The following is a 22,062-nucleotide window of genomic DNA, read 5'->3' on the forward strand; positions in this document are numbered from 1 at the left end:
AAATAAATATGTTTATCTTTTTTCCATAATCCATGTGTTGTCTCTGGGTCAAGATGACCTGAAGGCTGGAAAGCAAATGTGTTTGTGGTATCCCTTGTGTTTTCTTCGTGTCAAGGTGAACGACCTCCCTGGTTTCCATAAATACATATGTAGTGATGGAGGTCGTTCACCTTGACCCAGAGACAACACAAAGGATAAAACAATTACACTTGTTTTCGGGGGCCTTTGGGTCACCTTGACCCTGAGATAACAAATGTGTTTGAGGCATCCCTTGTGTTTCTTTTGGTTCAAGGTGATCTGGAGGCCCGAAAACAAATGTGTTTTTTGGTATCCTTGTTGTCTCTGGGTCAAGGTGAACGACCTCCATCACTAAATATTTATTTCTGGATGCCAGGGAGGTTGTTCATCTAGACCCAGAGACCTCACCATAAACACATTTTATTTTTTTGGGGGCCTTCAGGTCAACTTGACCCAAAAGAAACCTCAACCGAATGTGTTATCTCAGGGTCAATGTGACCCAAAGGCCTGATGACAAAAGTGTTTTTCAAGGTCCCCTACATTCTTCTTCATCACTTTTTTAGTTTAGCTTGACATCCCTTTAAAACAATTTATAATTTGAAAAGAAAATTCACAAGGATTTTTTTGTGTTTTCACATACAAACTTGTTACTAAATTTCATTCCTGTAGAAGTTGTTTTGTGTTAGACAAGGAGTACAATGCAAGTCAAAAAACTGTAAAACTGTAAATGTTTCCAACGATACGCTCAGAATTCTCAGAAGTCCATCCAGTGACGTCACCGGTGTCATGAACAGCCTCCCTCTGTGACTGAGATGTAAACGGTTCATTTCATCACCATTTCGTGTTTGTTATCAACGCTTCGATGCTTCCCTTCTCTATGAGAAAATGATAGTTTTGGCCATAAATGACATGAGAATAAGCCAATATCTTAATCCACATTTGAGTGTCACCCGAGGGTCACGCCTGAGAGATAACTAGGTTCCATGAACACAATGATCTAAAAAGGCAAGCATGAACTGAATAAGGGGGGAAAACCGCCCTCAAATGTCCCGGGAAAACACTGATGGAATCACAGAGTTGCAGGCCGATGTTTATTAGATTATATGCTTCATGACACAGCTGCGAGTCCGACTGCAGAGAAAGTAACACGGTTCATCTTTCTTCCACCCTCCCTCGGGTTCTCTGTCACTGTCTCCTCTCGCTCTTTGTCCCTTCCTCTCCTCCGTCCTGTCGACGCATCACTCGTCTCTTTTAACTTCTGCTCTTAACGACGCCCATTGATCTCTATCTTCCCCCGGTCCCTCCATCCACTTTGCCTGCTCATCACTTCTTACATTTTTTTTTCTTTCAAAGTATTTTTCTCTCCGAGTCGCCTCGGTCATCCACATACTCCAGAGCCTCCCGCTGAACATCACTTGAAGATTTTGTTTTAATGTTTTTTGGCTAAATATGTGTTATTTTTATTAAATTCTTATCGTTTTTATTAAGGAATTAATTAATCGAAAATTGTAAAGCGTCGCTAGATGGTATTTATACAGGGTTTTTAGTGGTTTTGCAAGAATTCATATATATTCAATATAAGAGACATATAAAGATAAATTAACATGTGACAATTTACTTTTTTAAACACAATAATATTTATTAATTGAATCCACATATTTTGATCCCTTTCTTTTTTTAGCATTGAAAATATAATTTATAGCCAGGAATTTGCTGTTAATTGTGATTAAGAAGTCAATAAGTAAAGGTAGAGGCTGTAGACCAGGGTCACAAAGCCCTTTAACAATCAAAAACAATACACAATTAAAATATATACTTTAAAAGATCATGACACATAAGACCAACACAGGAGTCCCAGAAAATCAGGGAAAAGCCTGCCCAAATAAAAATGTCTCAAGATGTTTCTAAAAAATTTTTTTAAATTTATCCTGAAAGAAACTGGCAGCCAGTGAAGAGTTTTAAGGATCGGGGAAATGTAAGTACTTCTACTAGAGTGGGTCAGAATTCTCGCTGCAGAGTTTTGTATTAACTGCAGGCGAGACAGCTCCTTCTTGTTTAGACACGAAAATAAACTGTTGCAATAGTCCAGACAAGAAGATACAAACGCATGGATTACAAGCTCCAGATCATGTTGTGACAACATTTTCCTAAGTTTATAGATTTTTCTCAGTTGAAGGAAAGTTTCTGGTCAGTTTTCTGCAGTGTTGAACAAGAGACATGTCTTTGTCAAATACAACACCCAGGTTTCTCAGGCTCAGTTTGACAGACTGGCCTAAGTCACCCAAGTACTGACTCAACCCTGGAACCTTATCACCAGGAGTAATCACCAGAGTTTCAGAACTGAACAGGACTTTGTGCTACAGAGCTAAGACTCTGCTAATTTTTTAAGGAACAAGACGTTTTTGTTGTCAAAACAAAAGTGATCACCTTGTTTTTTAACAATTTTTTTTGTTGTTGTTTAATTGTACAGTTTAAAGGGCAGCAATTTGTAATACTGTAGCAGAGCAAACTTCCTTCTATTACTAAGTAAAATAAATTCACTGTCAATCTGATCCAGTCCTAAGTAGAAATTAAATGAAGATGAAGGTTTATTATATGATAAGAACGGGCACAACAATCCACATGAAAGTCTGGAGGTTACGATTTTAGTCTCACAGATTTCTATAAACATATTCCAGGTTGGTTGAAAAAAATAGAAAGGAAATGCTCCGGCTGAAACCATCCGTTTGTTGATAACCGCTAACAAGAGGGATGATTTGTTCAGGTGACGACAATGGCTTTCAAATTATACATAATTTACCATAATGGTAAAATAACAATCAATCGATAACCTTTTGTGTGGATTTCTGTATCTCCACATTAATGGCCAATTAAAAAAACAATAGGTAATCAATCCCTGTGTTGTGAATTGAATGTGTGAACAATGAATGATATTTATATCTTAAAGAAAGCATTTGTTTTTTCATGTATATTTTCGTGTTTCCTGTTATTTACCATTGATCATAATAAGAGTAAAGTCAGCTGACTTCCATGAGAACAGAAACGCTTCCACAAAATGGGACATTTCTGTAATGACATGGAAATAATGCCCTTGAAATAGAATTTACGGAGATTTAGAGCCTAATAAAGGATCAAAGAAGGCGCCTCACACATCGCTGGTCTTTAATTCTAGTCAATGGTCCTACTGATGAGCAAATAAGAGCCCGATTCACTTTTGTCCACAGCACGAGGGGGGAAAATGGAAATAAGTTGGGAACAAATGCATGAATCAAGAAGTGACAGTTTGGGTGGAAAGAAATGATGTGTATTGCCAAGTAAAATGGATTTAGTTATTCATTATCATCTACATTTTGCTACATGTGACTTTTGCTTAAGAGAGCTTTAAGGTCCCGGTGAGTCATTTGCCCTTGGTAAACCACTGAGGGTTAAGAAAAAGGAGCCATTAGAATTCCAAGTGGTTTAATTTAAGCTGAAGTAGCGGCACACTGACACGGTGGGGCCATGCCCTGCTTAGACATGATATTAAAGACTAAAGACCTTAAATCATATTGGTGGGCCTCTGGCTGTGATGGCTCTGATAAACGGCCCCGGGTCAGGCAGGGTGCTACATATTCCAATGATAATTCTCCTTAGTATGGGGCGATGCAACGTGGAGATGTCTTTTATCACCTTCTTTTTCACCTTGAGAGAGACTTACAGGGGCATTTTCAGCCATCAGTAGGATGATGACATATCTTCGTGCTGATACCGGCGTAGATATCTTGCGAATATTTTGTTTCTCGTATTTCTTGATCCAAACTTGCAAAACAGCTGCTAACAGGCGTCGGTGATGGTGTTCCTACAGCTGGTTGCAATCAACGTTAAATAGTAGTAGAAGAAGAAGCCGTCATTTCCCGTTAGTGCGTAGCGGCAGTGTTTGATTTGAGACATAAAATCTGTCGAATTGCGTACTAGTTAGTACGTACACTATCCTGATGCATACTAACCTTCTGTGCACTAAGAGAAGCACCTCTGCACTTACACTTTGCTATTTGGGACGCACTTGTGCACTCAAAATACTGTGTATGAAAATGTAGTGTGCATGAGCACTCAATCGGCGCACTCAAATTGCAAGGAAATTGAGTGTGGATCGATGAACACTTTCCACCATTAACAGGCGCCATCTTAGTGACACTACGTCACTGACGGCGCAGATATAACTTGCCTAATATAGCCAATGATGTTTTGTTTAGTCGCTATTCATCATTTAATCGCTGGTTGTCGAAGTAGTGAATGGTGTTGGCTTTGTAAACAACTGGACTTTCTTGGGGAAACCCGGTCTGATTAGGAATGACTGCATCCATCCCATGTTAGAAGGAGCGTCTCTCTTGTCCTGCAATATTGACAGTTTTGTTAGTTTAACGTGACAACTTGGAGCACAGACCAGAAGGAGGCAGAACTGCAGTCTTACACACATCTTCTGAACTTCTCCTACAGTCACCTGCCTTTAACCACATAAAGAGGGTGAATCTGCCCCGTTTAATAACACTAAAAACAAATGTCCGCAGTAGAAGAGTTGTTAAAGAAAATCTAATTCAAATAAATACTTCCACTACTATTGTGCAGGACAGGAGAATTTAGTGTGGATGGTTAAATATCCGATCCCCGTCCACCCAAAGCTGCACTAAATAATGAACTCATATCAAATAAAACCATTGACTTATTGCTTAACTGAAACCTGGCGGTCTATAGATGATAACGTATCTTTAAATGAATCCACACCACCCAGCCACACTAACTTCAATACTCCACGACGCTCTGGTCGAGGAGGTGGAGTCGCAGCTCATCAACTCATGGCTGTCAACTTTCACTAGACCACCATCTGATTTCAACTCTCTTTTGAAAGTATTCTACTTGGAGTACAGCAAAGTGAACTGACTGACCTGATCTCAAGGTTGTATTAGATATGCTATCGTCTTCCTGGACCTTATTCTGAATTCTTGTCTTGAGTTCCCCGAGTTCTTGACCTTGAGTTCTTCTTGGTGACTTTATAATCCATGTGGTCCATGATAGCTTGGCTCACACGTTCAATTCTATCCTGGAGTCATTTGGTTTCTCTTAGTATGTACATGAACCGACTCACTCCTTTAAGCACACATTAGATCTTGCCCTAGCATACAGACTTGAAATTAAAAATGTTATCGTCTCTCCTCAGAATTCAGTTCTTTCTGACCATCGATTAATAAGTTTTGATTTTATCTTAAATGACCAAGTCTACAGAGCAGGAGCACTCTCAAAAGATGTCTCTGAAAGTGCCATAACCAAATTTTAGGGCTCAATTCCATCAGTGCTCAGTAAAATGTCTAGTCTGTGTGTGAGGATTATCTTGACCTTTAAAGTATATATTTTATTGAGTATTATTTTGATTGTTTAAGCCCTTTGTGACCCTTGTCTGGAAAAGCGCTATATAAATATAAATTACTTACTTAACTAATGATCTAGCTTTCCAAAATGGACTTCTCCCTGCTGTTAGCACCACTGTAAAGAATCTGGGTGACTGCTTTGACGAGGACTTATCATTTAACTCGCACATAAATCAAATCTCACAGACCGCCTACTTCCACCTTCGTAACATTTAAAAAATCAGGCACTTCCTTCCTTTGGATGCTGCTGAGATGCTCATCCATGCTTTTGTTCCCTCCAGGCTGGACTATTGTAACTCTTCTGTCAGGATGTTCTAAGAAGTCTCTCAGAACTCTTCAGTTCATTCAGAACTATGCAGCTTGTGTCCTGACTAAGAGGCGCAAACACATTTCCCCTGTGCGGTCCTCTTTGCATTGGCTTCCAGTAGAATTTAGAATAAAATTGAAAATCCTTCTCTTAACCTATAAAGCCTTACATTTTCTAGCACCAACATAAATTAAAGATCTAATCCAAACTTATCAACCCTCTAGGACCTTACGATCCCTAAACTATGATCTACTAGTTATACCACAAATCTCTAAATGTAGATTTGGAGCCAGGGTCTTCAGTTTTCAAGTCCCTCTTAAAAAAAAAAAAAAAGCCTATAATTAAGACTGACTCGGGCTCTGCCTGAATCAGCCCTTTTTGGGTTTTTTTAAGCTGCTATAGGCTTCGATTGCTGGAGGAGTTCTAGACACCGAGCTCTCTATATCCTTCCTTTTCTGCAATACTTTAAACCCACACTTTTCATTTCTCTTTCGGAGCCCCAGGGCTCCACCTCCAGAGCTGCTGCTGATCCAGGACCTCCACTACGTCATCGGATCCAGACTTCTCTCCAACACCTCAGTCTTCTATACTCTCCTTTTCTCTCACTGTATTCTCCATCCATCTGTCTACCCCCCCCATCCATCATCCCAGACGTTCACAGCAGGAGGCCGTCAACAATGAGTCTGGTTCTGCTCGAGGTTTCTGCCTTCTAAAAGGACATTTTTCCTCGCCATCACCACACTGTGCTTTACTCTGAAATCTACTGATTTGCTGGATCTGTTTTTCCTTTCTCCACTATAGTCTTACTTAAACTGTAAAGTGTCTTGAGATTACTTTTCTTTGATAAGACACTTGTATGATTAAATTCAATTAAATTGTATATTCACCTTGACCCTAAAAAGCGCAGGTTACTCGTGAAGTCGGTCTATAACAAAATTAAAAAAAAAAGATCTCATGGCCCTCCAATAAGACTATTAAAATTCAACATGCTAAAATACACTGTATGCAAGTTAGTAAGTAAAGGTTATTTGTAAATCACTTTTCCAGACCAGGGTCACAAAGCACTTTAACGATCAAAAACAATACACAGTTAAATTATATACTTTAAAAGATCAAGACACATAAGGAACTGGCAGCCAGTGAAGAGTTTAAAGGATTGGAGAATGTGAGTCAGTCACTGAAACATTTTCCATTTTGAGAAAAGTGTACAAAACTTTTGCAGACCTCAGAAATTGATGTTACCGATCCTCAGGTTTTACACATAATATTCCAATCTGTTACTGATTAAATATGGTGCATTTCATAGATCTAAGGGTTTTGCTTTAATATGCTTTACTCTTTGACAGGCGTTTGTAGGCAGATATGACGATGACTCAGCAAAGATCATTGCTCAAAGTGTATTGTATGCACTTCTCTTACAATTGTATATGTTATAACAAATAAATATACTATGCATGAAGACGTAGGTCGTCTGTCCCCAAAATAAATGTGAAAACAACTTGCAGACACGCATTCAACTTTTGATTACTTTCAACATTTGCAATACAGCTGCTATGGATTAAATATTATAAGTTTGTTTCCACGGGTCTTAGAAGTTGCATTTAAGCTGTTTATGAAGTGAAAAGATTAAATAACATCCGTTTGAATATTGTTTGTAGTCCACTGATGGCTTTATCATCTCTAATGTATTCATTATTATTGTTATAAGTGTAAGATTCAAGTCACAGTTTAATTTGTGAGTCTGAGTTTTAAATCGCTAATAAACTAACAATTTAGGAGTTTAATATCTTTTGACAACTTTCAGTGATTATTGTTCTTTACTTTTTAACTTAAAGTTGTGCAGTTTAAACCCACACTTTTTATTTCTCTCCTGGAGCCCCAGGACTCCAACTCCAGAGCTGCTGCTGATCCAGGACCTCCATCTTCTATACTCTCCTCCTATCTCTCACTGTATCCTCCCTCACTATTCTCTCCATCCATCTGTCGAAAATCAGGGAAAAGGCTGCACAAATAAAAACGTCTTAAGATGTTTTCTTGAAGGAGTCAGTAGATCCATCAAACATGGAAGATTGTTCCAAAGCTTAGGAGCAACAGCCTGGAAGGATTTCTCTCCTCTGGTCCGGAAGCATGTTCAGGAACCATCAGTAGATTCTGACCTCGGAGCCCGAGCTGGGGTGTAAGGCTGGATCAGATCAGTGATGTAAGGAGGAGCCTGACCATGAATAGTTCTGAAAGTAAGAATCAGAATTTTGAAATTGATCCTGAAAGAAACTGTCAGCCAGTGAAGAGTTTAAAGGATCGCGGAAATGTGAGTTCTTCTACTAGAGCGGGTCAGTCAGTGCAACAATTTCCCTTTTGAGAAAAGTGTACAAAACTTTTGCAGACCTCAGAAATTGATGTTACCGATTCCCAGGTTTGACACATGATTATTCCAATCTGTATTACTGATTAAATATGGTGCATTTCATTGATCTTAAGGTTTTTCTCCAATTCTTTTTTTTTTGACTTTCCTTAATTTGAAACCTGTATCAATTGTCTGTTATTTTTGAAAATCTTTTGAGTAAATGGTGAATATATTGTACTTTTGACATAGAAAAATGGGCTTTTGCTGCGACGTAAAATATTAAAATATCTTTCGCTGTGAGCAGAGAAGAATTTTACTTCTTTTGACAGACGTGTGTAGGCAGATATGACGATGACTCAGCAAAGATGATTGCTCCAACTGCATTGTATGCACTTCTCTTACATTTGTATATATGTAATAACAAATCTATATACGCTCTATGAGGACGTAGGTCGTCTGTGTCTGCAGATTGTTTTCACATTTATTCTGGAGACAAAGTGATCAAAGGATGAATGCAACAACATTTGCAACACAGCTGCTGTGGATTAAATATAAGTTTGTTTCCACGGGTCTTAGAAGTTGCATTTAAGCTATTTAAGAAGTGAAAAGATTAAATAACATCTGTTTGAACATTGTTTGTAGTCCACTGATGGCTTTATCATCTCTATTCATTATTTTGTATGATTCAAGTCACAGTTAGGATTTATGAGTCTGGGATTTAAATCGGTAACAAACTAACAATGTGGGAGTTTAAAGGAAAACATTTATTTTGACATCTTTCAGTCATTATTATTCTTCAATTTTTAACATAAAGTTGTAGTTCCCCCAAAATCCAGATTTTACTCATTTTCTACTCACAGATGAGCAGTATGGAGGTAATTTGATCTTTTTAAGTGTCTTTTTGGATAAAGGTGAAGAGGAAGACATATTGGCATCAGCTGCTAAGTTAAAATGGATTTACATTTTTGCCTATAGCTCCAAAAAGGAACAAATGAATCTGCGAATAAAAGGGATTATTTTCAATGAAGGGATAGTTCACCCAAAATCTCCCTTTTTTTTTCTACTCAAACTGTGGAGACGGGTGTTGAATTCATTTCCATCATGGCTGAAGTACTGAATATGTTGGTGAACAAATGTTAACTCTGACATCAGGACTGAAGACCATTCAGTTTTCACAACTTTCTTAATGGTTGCAATTTCAGTTTTCTGACAGATGGGAGAGAAAGAAACAAATATCTTCACCAGTGCTTCTTTAAAAGTGGGATCCTGTTACACTTTTAACAAGTGTTATTAAGCAAAATATTCGATTTTTCTTATGGCTGTGAATATAGAATGAATGAGAAGATGTTTACCCACAATGCCTCTTGCCACTTTATGGCACATCCCAGGGAAAAATAATTTTCCTTAAAGTGTCGTTTCTGGTTTATTGTCCGGGGATTTTAATAAAATCGGCCGGAAATGTCTTCCACTGTCATGTCAAGTCCTTTGATCAGCGCTTTGTGTTTCTTCTTCAGGAACATCCGAGAATCACAACACTGAAGATGAGCCCTAATGTGATCCAATGAATGGGTGAATACGTGCACCAGGAGGGGGCAGACTCGAGCCAACATCAGATGTTTTAGATGGTTTATGATGAATCCTCATTTGTAAAGCTTTTAAAAAAAAACCTTTCACGTGAAAGTCCTCTGGGCAGTTATGTCAAGTATAATCAAATATTTACAACGCAAACGGCATCCCAGAGAAATATCTGTAAGCCTCCTCCTGAATGTGTTCATTCACTTGTTTTATTAGTCATGTTGCCGCTGAGATCGATGGATTTGTTTGCATCCGCTTCAACAACAGGATGTTGTTAGTTCCAGCCCTGTGGCGGGTTTGTATCCACGGTAAAACATTGATGCAGACATGCAATAAAAACAGACTCGTAATTATTCATCCGGGAAACAAACCGTGCTGGCGAGCCATGTCGGTGGGAATTCAGCGTAGTGATGTTTTCTTGTAGATAATGTCAATTTGGCTAACCGTTTTCCTTTTTTAATTACCAGAGCGAGCGCTGGGGGGTGAGAGCCAGACTGGACGAGATATGACCCTCCTCTAGGATCACATTGTTCTCTTGAATAACTTGTTTTCCTTTTTGTATCTAAGAAATGTAGTTTTTATCAGGTCATTTTGCCCCTTTTGTTCCAATTTGTCTTCCTGGACAGACTTGGAATTACATTTTTAGAGAGTGTTAGATCGTTTAATAACTTTAAAATAAATTGAGTTACTGCGAACAAAAACATCCAACCATAAACAAAATGATATGATGTAAAACATAACTGTTTAAAGAGATCCTGCCTTTGTTGAGCCCAATGATTCATTCATTAGCTGCTTATTGCAACACTTTATAATGAGGAAGCTTCAAATAAATTGGTTTTTCCCTCTTATTTTCTTATAAATAATTCTTCATAATATGTGGATAAAGGAAAATCTTCCACTTGATCCTCAAATGTTTTTATGTAGTATAAAAGTAAAACACAATATATATATTCAATTTTAATTTGTCCTGATTTAGACTTAAAAAGTATTCTGCACTAACAAAGTACTTTTTAGGGTTCTTGCCGGTAATTAACATTGTATTACACAAATGTTTGGAAAAGGAAGGGATTTTTTATTTCTTTTTTTTTTAATGAAAAATTTTGAAAACATTTGAGAAGTGGACATTACGCCTTGAGAGTCCATTTCTTTCACTGTCTGAACGACAACAGTTTTCGTTGCTCTATTTTTTCTGTTACAGGGCGTGAACCAGGAGTTTATGGATGCGTTACAGTCGAAGACATGTTTAAAAGGATGTATATATAAAAAAAAAAGAGTTGGATATCAGCTGTGCCGTGACCTACATCTGATCTCATCTAGAAACCATGTTGGCAGGGGCTCCTGAAGCGGCTCATCAGGATCGGACTGTGTGACTGAGTGCGTGTGAACAAATAAAGAAAAATGTCTGTCAAGTGAGAAGCCAAAAAGCCCCTGCAGAGACATGAGTGCAGAGACCACCACATGACTCTGCCGACACATGTGCAGTCGTGGAGCTCTCGGAAGCTTTTGTTCCTTAATGAGTGTCAAGCAGAAATGCAGAATCATGGTTTTATTTAGATCATAGGAGGAAATAAAATACTCTTAACCTTAACACAAAATGAATGGTGAGTTCAGAAGAACTGCACCAATGAAGGATGCACGTAAATAGTCGATAAAAGTGCTTGTAGTATTTGATGCATGAGATGGTTTACACTTTCATTCCACCATCATCTCACTTCCTCTGCTGCAGTGGTTAGTCAGCACAGATGTGACATGTCCCACAGGAGGAGTGCCAGGACTGATCTGAGTTTCTGAGTCAGCATTTGAATGGCAGCCACTGAGGTATCAGTCTAGGCCGGGCATTAATAATATTTAAGTCGTTTACTCTGTCTTTGTACTCTTCATTAGAAAACTGAACAATTGACTCGCACGTATCCACTGTTATTTATATAGTTGAGGCTCCATATGAACTATTTAACGTTATGTTTGTGCTCAATAGAACGTTATCATTTCTGGGCTAACAAACTACAATCTTCGTAAACATGTTGGTATATGTCCCCATCTAGTGGTCATTAAGTTTATTGCTTTCAAGTGTTACTCGTTTCTTGTTATGAAGCACCTCACCAGGACGTAACACGTCCTTGTGGAACATGGAGATTGAGGTGAAGTTGTAAACTTCTCAGACCTGAAGACGGCATCCACAGAGTTTACTGAGATCAAGTCCCACCTTGTCAGCTTCATATTATTTAACTTAAATGGACAATTTTAAAGCGTTGGTCCCAAATGTGTGTTATAAATGACTTGACTGTTTAATGAAAGAACTAACTTTACAGTTTAAAATAGTTTATCCTCTTTGTTTATTATAAATGTGGCCGAAGGACAGGTCCAAATGTGGAAGTTGGAGTAGGCATGGGTTCAATTACCACTTGGATTAAGATAACATTTCACTTGTAATACGTTCTAATCACAAGTCCTGCTGTGAGTTGGTCGTGGTCTACTGGAGGCGATCTTGGATTGCCCCATGGCTGTGGTGGAGTGGATAGAGCAAGCGCCACTGAAACCCTTCGGCTGGGTAAATCGTGGGTTCAATTCCCACTCCTTCCACCTCTAACTGAATCAAGCTGAGTGGTAGAGGAGACCAGTGGCCCGGGGCACATGACCAAATCTCAAAGTTCTGTGGTGGAGTGGATAGAACAAGCGCCTCTGAAACCATTTGACTGGGTAAGTGTGGGTTCGAGTCCCACTTACTGAAACCAACTGAGTGGTAAATGAAGAGCCTGGTGGTAAACTTTTAAAGTGTCTGTCCTCAATATGTATGACAAATACGCCCGGAGCACAGGTCCAACTGTGAAAGTTCTGTGGTGGAGTGGATAGAGCAAGTACCTCTGAAACCCTTTGGATGGTTTAAGCGTGGGTTCAATTCCCACTCCCTCCGTCACTAACTAAAACAAACCAACTAGGACATGGAGAACCAGTGGTGAACTTTTAATGTGTTGGTCCTCAATATGTATGATAAATACGCCCGGAGCATAGGTCCAAATGTGAAAGTTATGTGGTGGAGTGGATAGAGCAGTTGCCTCTGAGACCCGTTCGGTTGGGTTGGTCGTGGGTTCGAGTCCCACTCCCTCCATCACTAACTCAAACAAAACTGTGTGGGACATGGAGAGCCCAGTGTTGCGTGAAGCCCCAGAAGAAGTGACATGGTGGAGGGAATAGAGCAGTTGCCTCTGAGACCCGTTCGGTTGGGTTGGTCGTGGGTTCGAGTCCCACTCCCTCCATCACTAACTCAAACAAAACTGTGTGGGACATGGAGAGCCCAGTGTTGCGTGAAGCCCCAGAAGAAGTGACATGGTGGAGGGAATAGAGCAGTTGCCTCTGAGACCCGTTCGGTTGGGTTTGTCGTGGGTTCGAGTCCCACTCCCTCCATCACTAACTCAAACAAAACTGTGTGGGACATGGAGAGCCCAGTGTTGCGTGAAGCCCCAGAAGAAGTGACATGGTGGAGGGAAAAGAGCAGTTGCCTCTGAGACCCGTTCGGTTGGGTTAGTCGTGGGTTCGAGTCCCACTCCCTCCATCACTAACTCAAACAAAACTGTGTGGGACATGGAGAGCCCAGTGACATGGTGATGCGTGAAGCCCCAGAAGAAGTGACATGGTGGTTGGGTTGGTCGTGGGTTCGAGTCCCACTCCCTCCATCACTAACTCACAAAACTGTGTGGGACATGGGACATGCGTGAAGTATCCGAGATAAGTATCCGAGTGACTCGTGGGTTGTGAGTCATAGTCGATACGAAATCGGTGTATAGGAGTAAATAGGAGGTAAGTAAATAAAAGCTCCCTGGAAAAGGTAACCTCCACTGGTTGTGGAGTATATAGCTTCAGTGTGACATGAAGAAGCCATCACCTCGAGTTAGTTATTTTCTCTCTCGACCACAACTGAACACTCATACCAGAGACATACAGTCTCCCATGTCTGATGGAGGAGGTGGAACCCACGACTCCGCCAAGTCACTGAGCTCTCCATGTGCCACATAGTCTTGTGATGGAGATGGTGATACCCACTCCGGGTATCGACTCACGACCAACCGCTCTCATCACTCCACCAGGTCTCACTTCTTCTGGGGCTTCACACATCACAGGCTCTCCCAGTTTGCGTGATGGGAGAGTGGGACTCGAACCCACGACCAACCCAACGGGTCTCAGAGTGCTCTATTCCCTTCACCATGTCACTTCACGCATCACTGGGCTCTCCATGTCCCACACAGTTTTGTTTGAGTTAGTGATGGAGGGAGTGGGACCCGAACCCACGACCAACCCAACCGAACGGGTCTCAGAGGCAACTGCTCTTTTCCCTCCACCATGTCACTTCTTCTGGGGCTTCACGCAACACTGGGCTCTCCATGTCCCACACAATTTTGTTTGAGTTAGTGATGGAGGGAGTGGGACTCGAACCCACGACCAACCCAACCGAACGGGTCTCAGAGGCAACTGCTCTATTCCCTCCACCATGTCACTTCTTCTGGGGCTTCACGCAACACTGGGCTCTCCATGTCCCACACAGTTTTGTTTGAGTTAGTGATGGAGGGAGTGGGACTCGAACCCACGACCAACCCAACCGAACGGGTCTCAGAGGCAACTGCTCTTTTCCCTCCACCATGTCACTTCTTCTGGGGCTTCACGCAACACTGGGCTCTCCATGTCCCACACAGTTTTGTGTGAGTTAGTGATGGAGGGAGTGGGACTCGAACCCACGATCAACCCAACCGAACGGGTCTCAGAGGCAACTGCTCTATCCACTCCACCACATAACTTTCACATTTGGACCTTTGCTCCGGGCGTATTTATCATACATATTGAGGACCAACACATTAAAAGTTCACCACTGGTTCTCCATGTCCTAGTCGGTTTGTTTCATTTAGTGACGGAAGGAGTGGGAATTGAACCCACGCTTAAACCATCCAAAGGGTTTCAGAGGCAACTGCTCTATCCACTCCACCACATAACTTTCACATTTGGACCTTTGCCCCGGGCGTATTTGTCATACATATTGAGGACCAACACTTTAAAAGGTACCACTGCGCTCTCCATGTCCCACTCCGATTGATTGAGTTAGAGGTGGAAGGAGTGGGAATCGAACCCACGCTTAACCCAACTGCCAGGTTTCAGAGGCACTTGCTCTATCCACTCCACCACAGAGCCATGTAGCAATCCAAGATCGCCTCCACTAGACCACGACCAACTCACAGCAGGACTTGTGATTAGGTCGCATTTATGATGCACATTAAGGCTTAAAGGCCAAAAATGAACAAGTGAAATGTCATCTTGTTAGTCAAAGTGGGAATTGAACCTATGCCTCAGCCAACTGAAGAGTTTCTGGGCTACTTGCTCTACCCATCACACCACAGAATCTTCATGTTCACATAAGTTGTCTTGGCATGTTCATCATACACAGTGAGGATTGAAGAAGAGCAAATAAATGACAAGAAATTAATAAGGAAGCATGTTTTTGTAGAATTTTATTCTTTAAATATTTTATAGAAAATCTCATTTATGTTTCAATATATATATTTATATATTTATATTTCATCATTATTTTTCAACCAATTAACAATTTGGCCATTTCCCTTCTATTCTGCATGTATGTCCACACTTCAAAATTGAGGTTCCCTTTAGATTGTGCAACGATCGTCAGTGCCCAGATGGGTGGTCAAGGGATGGTCCAGACGGTGGGGGGGGGGAGGAGGGGGTGTAGGACAGAGGTCAACCTTGAACAAAAGCATGCCAAGAGGTATCAGGAAGTGGAGACTGAACGACACCATCACAGTTCATCAGCTAGATTAAACACACAAATGGGATACAAGTTCCGAGCGCGTCCAGTGAGGGTTCATGTGGTGTTCGAATGGCTCAAGATATTCCATGAAAAACACAGACAAACGAAAAAACGAAAATCCTTCCACTCTTATGAAGCTATAGTGGACAATTAAAACACCACCCACAAACCTAGCAGCAGCTCTGGAAACTGTTTAGCCCTTGGACTTGCAAACAATCGATCCACAGCTCAAGACAAGTCCCTCAGAGTGCACGACAGCTATCACATGCACTTTTCTCTTTTTTTAAACATCAATACAATAATTTAGCAAAATCACATATTCATAGTACACTTATTATACACCCGGGTAAACAGGATCAGGAATTTCATCTCAGCTATGACATTTGTTCTTCATTTGGCAATAGGATCACTCCTGGCTCAGCGGGTTTTTTTTAAGTCATCTGCTGCTGGTATAATAAAAATATAATTTATCTTTTCAAAGGTTCGATTGCACAGCTCCCCAAAGAAACCCGAGCCTTGGCCAACATGGATTCTGTACATCATGACGTTGCTTTCCTTTCTACTTTACACACAAGCTGGTTGGAATGAACAGAAGTGTGAGAGGAAACATGTTTGTTCAGTCAGCTCTTGATTCAACATCTGATGTAAATGGTTAAACATTATAAAACGTAAGGCTTTTCTGATTAACATTACATAAATATGGAGTGTCAAGGTTTCACATGCACAATTGTATTAAAGTTGTGTGATTTGATATAATTTAACTTTTAAAAAGTTGGAACTTTTCTCAGCAGAAAAACATTTTTAGCTTCACTACAGTTTCACTGACTAATTCAAGGACTTTTTACCAAAAGAAAAAGTTAAATACAAACAGACACTTAGACGATACTTTAGTTGCATATCTTTAGAAAAAAAGGTGGTTGATGAAAAATATATATATATATATATATATATATATATATTGGTGAATGTATAGTTCTGGTACATTCATGTGCTGGTAGAGCTTATTTGTATTCGCCATCAATTAAGATTGTTTAAAGATTCAAAGATTTTCAAACACAATTGCACATTATGACGAAATCGTAAACATTATGTTGGTCCAACAGAAAGAATGTTTGGACAATGGTTTGAAACAGAAAGATTAATCATTGCGAAATCAATCTGACTTCTCTTGCGAGCTTAATATAGCCTAGTTCCTGTGCTTCTTTAGTATCTTTGTTACTGAAAGACAGCCTTAGCATAGCAACAACTTTTGGACGGCTTATATATTCTGGATTCATTATCAGCGTTTAAAAGCTCGCTGTTGCTAACCTTCGAGCTAACTGATTATTTATGTTCTCTTTGAGGAGACTTATGTAGTGCCGTGTCCGAGACAATTCCCATTTTTTTGCAGTTAAAATCTATTTTTTTTTAATACAAAGCACTTATCAAATAAAATATAATACAAATATTCCCTGAGCACATGAATGTACCAATTGATTATTTTTAAACAAAAAGATTTGCATACAAGTAAGTTTATATTGACACTGATTTGAGAGTTAATTGTTTTGGGTTTAGCCATTTGTGACCAAGAGAAAAAAAAATCAGTGCCAATAACTTATTAAATCTTCAAATAAAATAAAGAAACTATGCAGGAAAAACTGTTCCATGAGATTAGAAAACATGTTTTTTGCACCACATGGACCCTTGGAAAAAATAGCAAAAACAAAACAGCATGACCAGCAGTGATGAACTTTAAGTGCTTAAAACAAATCATCATTAAATTGAAACAGCCCTGACTAGTTTCCATGCAACACAACTGTCGAATGAATTAATGAGAATAATGTGTGTCATTCTTAGGCTTGTTTAAATTTCTTTTTACTTGACCGAAACAAGACGCGTAAAAGAATCAAAGGCTAATGTCACATTTTTCAAAACAAAGCTTCTTTCAGACAGTAATTATCAATAGGTAGGAAATTATGTAAATACAATACAAAAGAGACAAAAAACCCTTCGATCTGAATTTTCGGTGTCTAGTTGTCCACAATGTCAAACCGACGCTTTATGAGGTAGACAAAAAACCATGTCAGACTTTAAATTCTCTCAATAAATCGGCTCAAAGACGAGCGTTCCTATGCTGTACTCTGAGGCCGACGGAAAACCGACATGGCATCAGCAAATACGAGTCAACACCACCTGTCATTCAGGATAACAGCAGCATTATAACCTCCATCAGGGGACTGGAAAAGAAAAGGCATGATTTGAAAAAAATAATTTCATACATGATGTGATTAGCATGTTGAACACCCTGGCTCTATGACCCCCCCCCCCCCACCTGTCAGGTTTCCACAAAACCAATATGCTTGACCGACGACCTCTTAACAGTCTCACATTGTCCTTAAGATTAAAAAATATATTCTATTGACCTCCAGTGTACAATTTTTTTTTTTCAACTTTATGAATATCTCCCGTCAATGCAAGCTAGGAGTTCTTTCCCACACACTCACACACACATTAATATATATATATAATGTATATATTTATCTATGTATATATTTATATATGTTCAAGGACTTCTGAGTTTGGATTTGGCAACAAATATAAGGTAATTCCATTTAATAATGGGTCTAAATTTTCCCTTTGAACAAGGACAGATTCTGAGGAGCATGGAAAGCGCGACAACATCACGTGACTACTTAATAGCACAGAGCAAGGCAAAAGGAAGAACAGACGAATCAAAATCAAAGTGTACAAGGCAGAGAGTTAGGCGGTGATAAGGCTCTCTGTCACGTGAGTTTCCGGGGCACAAGAGATGATGAGAAAATATACAAGCAGGCGTCGGAGAGCATCGGATTGTAAAGGATCTAACCCAAGGCTATTGTTCTCATGGGACCGGGCGGAAGCCAGAGAGCGAGACAACAGGCGGGGGGGATGCAGTGTCCGATTCACCGGTACACAAGGTGAGATATAGTGCCAGATTTGAAGTTGAGCTGATGGTTGGGGACAAAACTGTGCTGTGGATTCTTCCGAGTGCACACGTCCTTTGCATACAAGCCCATGCAAGAGTCACATGACACCTTGGAGCAGTTCACGCAGGTGTGCGAGGCACCTGGCTTGTTGCAAAAACCACAGCGCGAGCCGCCCAGGCTTAGACGCTCACCGCCTCCCACTTTTGGTGTTGTCAAGGCAACCGATTTGCTTTGGAACAGCTTGGTTGACAACATGGGCTTCTCCACCATTTGAGCGTGAGGGTGAGGATGAGTGTGTGAGTGTGTTAACGTGAGGGGGTGAGGGTGGTGGTGGGAGTGCGAGTGGGCGTTGGAGTAGACGGAGAGCTTTTCCTTAACGGGGATGTATCCGTCGAGAGTCCGTGGAGATTTGGAGTGATAGTCCTGAAAGCTACAAGGTGTGGGGTCGCCGTCGTGACAGGTGGGACACAGGACGACGTCGCACCGCTGGCAGGACGACACGGACGAGCAGCCCACCCCACAACCTTGGCAACTCGCGCTGCCGTGGGCTTTGAGCACCCAGCCATCTCTCGCGTCTCGAGGCTCTCGGGAGGGGGGCCGTGACGGGGTCTGCCTTCCACTTGTCCCCGTGCCACCTCTCTCCGTGTACAGGTCGATCTCATCCAACGACGACAAGTGATAGGATGTGTAGGGATCAGCAGGGGGAGGGGACTGAATAGGGAAGAAATCTGCCACAGGGCTGTAGGAAGGAGGTGCTGCCACCGAGAAAAGGGATGTTGATGTGCAGGGCCTGATGATTTCATCCTTCATATCCTCTTCTGCGTCGACAAAAAGAGGCTCCTTACGCAAACTCAACGAAGCCTTCAGGATGGGCTTGCTCACAGCAGGATGCCAGTGACCAGCTCCGTCTGTAACATCCACAGATTTCGATGGCCGACTTCCACGCCTCAAGTGGTGTGCGTGAGGCCTTTCGATATCCAGCGGTTGCACGGACAAGCGAGCCATGTCCGCTCCCAGGCTGTCGCGTCTTCGGAGCGCCTCGGCACAACCGGCTGCGTCATCTCGGCAGCCCCTGCGGAGTTCCAAAGCCTCCAGCTCCGAGGCTGCGCCACGGGCCAGAGCCACCACCTCGCCCAGAAGACGGCACTCGGCCTGGGCTAAAAAAAGCTCAAAGGCCAATTGGCGGAGGTGGTTTAAGCCCCCGGGGCTTTCTTGCAAGTAGAACTGCGAGTCACAGTCGCAGTATCCAATGGTTCGCAACAGAGTTCGGAGTTCGGCATCCGAAATTGCAGATTGCAGATGGTAGACGTAGGGTCCAGTGAAGGTCTAGAAGGAAAAAGTGCAGTTATTAGCATTAAAAGGTAAGACTCTTGTGCAGATGCTGTGTTAAAGGTAGCTGGTGGAGGTGAAACAGAAAATGGCAGAAACAGAGACAGCCTTACTGATTATAATTTCAGGTGGACCATAAACGTACATATTTCATAACAATCCACATCACGGTGAATCAAATAACAAAATCAATTATTTAACTGTGTTTTGGTTGCTGATTTTGATGCCATTATTGTTGAAGAACCAAGAGTAGTATATTTCAATTAATAGATAAATGATGAATAGTCTATAACTGCCATCTACGCTTGAAATTAAAAGTTATATTATATTACATTTTTGCTCTTTTTTTTTCACCCATTTGTTGTAATATGCTTTTTATAATTCTTACCCACCTTAATACACCTGAACTCTTTCTTCCAGGGGAATAGCAAGAGGTTAGTGCAGATGGTCTCCAGGGTTCGAAAAGCCCTCTCCAAGTTCCTCAGGTTCCCTCCTCTCTGGCAGCGGAGCGATCCGTCCACAATCTCGTAGAACCGTACCATTCTGAACCGTTGTCCTGGATCAGGTTGATAAGCTCCAAGCAGAGCTGTCGCTGTCGAGAGTAGAGCCTCGCTGTCCTTGTGTCTCCCCCGCTCTCCCTGTGGAAGGTTCCCGACACCTTCGAGGCGCTTTTCCAGTAAGCCCACATACCTCCTGAACAAGTCCTCTTTCAATTTAGCATCCATAGTCTGCACCACACCCTTGGTCAGCTTTGATTTGAAAAAGTGTCACCTGCTTTTGCATTCTCTGCACGGGGATGCCACGTTTAAGCCCCATTTTCAGCCGACATTATTCATTAAACTCACTGGCACGGCGTATTTGTAAAATCAGCAGCGCATCTTCAGTTAAAGCAGAGCCGCTTTTTTCGCCTTCAGCAGTTCTTTTGGGTGCTTTTTAATGGGCATCTCTGATGCTGGCTTGTTTTCCCAGACAAACGCTCAAATGTGGCGAAAAGACTTGATGACGAGGGTCTTTTTTCTTCATGCTCGGCTACAGCGGTATTGTATGTAATCCATTTTCCTGTTCACAGCGTGCGGAGTCAATGGTCAGCCATTAGGAAGAGAGCCATAATGTGTTGCTGCAAACAGAAGAAAAGATTTAAGAATCTTACAAACAAATAAAAAGTTACTGTCATCACATGCCAGTTGGATTAGGTGAATGTACTGTTAAAACCACTAGATTATCTGGGAAAAATGTGTTGATTCAAAAGGAAAACAGTGGGAATAATATGATTTTAATTTCATAGCTGGGCTACAGTGGATATTGAAATAATTGAAAGATACATTTTGTTTAACTCACTGCTAATACATGAGCATTTTAAGAACGAGTTTGAAATAAAACCTATTGGTTTTGTGTCGTTTGAATAGATGCTAAATCAAGTTAAACATGGTTAAAATAGAAGCATTGACTTATTATAGATATCTCAGTTAGCTAAATATAACCTGCATATCCAACCGTTTTCCTGACAACATAATACAACACGTATCTTCTTATAAACGCAAAACAAATCCCAATTATTTTATCATCCAGGAAATATTGCCATCATTCATCCATCGAAGTAGCATTCATGCTAACACTCCCTCGGTGCCAGGAACCATCACAGAGTCGGTCCCAGGCGAAGGTCTAACCCACAGTGAGGTATCGGACAGCTTGTAAAAAAAAGCTCATAGTTATATAATTTAACAATATCACGATGCAGTCTCTGACACAGGCCTCCGGAGGATCATAGCAGTAAACGCCCATTTTAGCGCAGCTGGCTAGCTAACATTAGCATTCGATTTCCACATTTTAACACGCGTTTTACAAAATTCGAAGACGTAATAAATTCCGAGTACGCGTGTTTTAGTTCACGTGCGCTGCGAAATAGAGTTAAAAAAAAACGGACCCTTCTACCTCTGGCAAGTGCTACGAGTAGCCACTAGCGACGCCTCCTCAGCTGTTGGAAATTCCCATTGTCGCAACGCGCATGCGCAGGGTTCCTCCGCGTCGCAAGGCCACGTGCTTAGAAAGGGGGCGGAGTCTAAGTGGAAACCAGCGATTATTATTTTATTTTTATTTATTTTTTGTTTAAAAAAAACAAAACAAAAACTAACATTAAATTTGAAGCTGAAATGTTTTATTCGAAGAAAAATGTAATGGTTAACAATTTGATGTAGTGGGAGTTTATTGCCATTTGTTATTATTGCATTGCAAGTGCCGATTATTTATTTTAATCGTGTACTTTTTTCCTATAATAAACGTATTATTATTGTTATCACCTTTAGCATTGAGACTGTAAGATCAACTGATGAAAATAT

The 22,062-nt window shown here is 40.9% G+C and overlaps 1 protein-coding gene across 2 annotated transcripts; it reads right to left on the minus strand.

The window, feature by feature from the left end:
* Window positions 1-15,124: 15,124 nt before the first annotated feature.
* Window positions 15,125-21,727, minus strand: spata2 (spermatogenesis associated 2). Of its 2 annotated transcripts, none has more exons than XM_087780933.1 (3): window positions 21,659-21,727; window positions 20,119-20,843; window positions 15,125-19,723 (listed from the first exon to the last, which is right to left on the minus strand). In XM_087780933.1, exons 2-3 carry the CDS (start codon window positions 20,449-20,451, stop codon window positions 18,374-18,376), a joined length of 1,683 nt encoding a protein of 560 aa, XP_087637059.1. In that variant the 5' UTR covers window positions 20,452-20,843; window positions 21,659-21,727; the 3' UTR covers window positions 15,125-18,373. The 2 variants fall into 2 exon arrangements, with proteins under 2 accessions (XP_087637059.1, XP_087637060.1); XM_087780934.1 differs by having other exon boundaries at window positions 21,651-21,692.
* Window positions 21,728-22,062: the final 335 nt, after the last annotated feature.

Source organism: Callionymus lyra, chromosome 19, assembly GCF_982586985.1.
Source record: "Callionymus lyra chromosome 19, fCalLyr1.hap1.1, whole genome shotgun sequence".
Taxonomy (NCBI): Eukaryota; Metazoa; Chordata; class Actinopteri; order Syngnathiformes; family Callionymidae; genus Callionymus; species Callionymus lyra.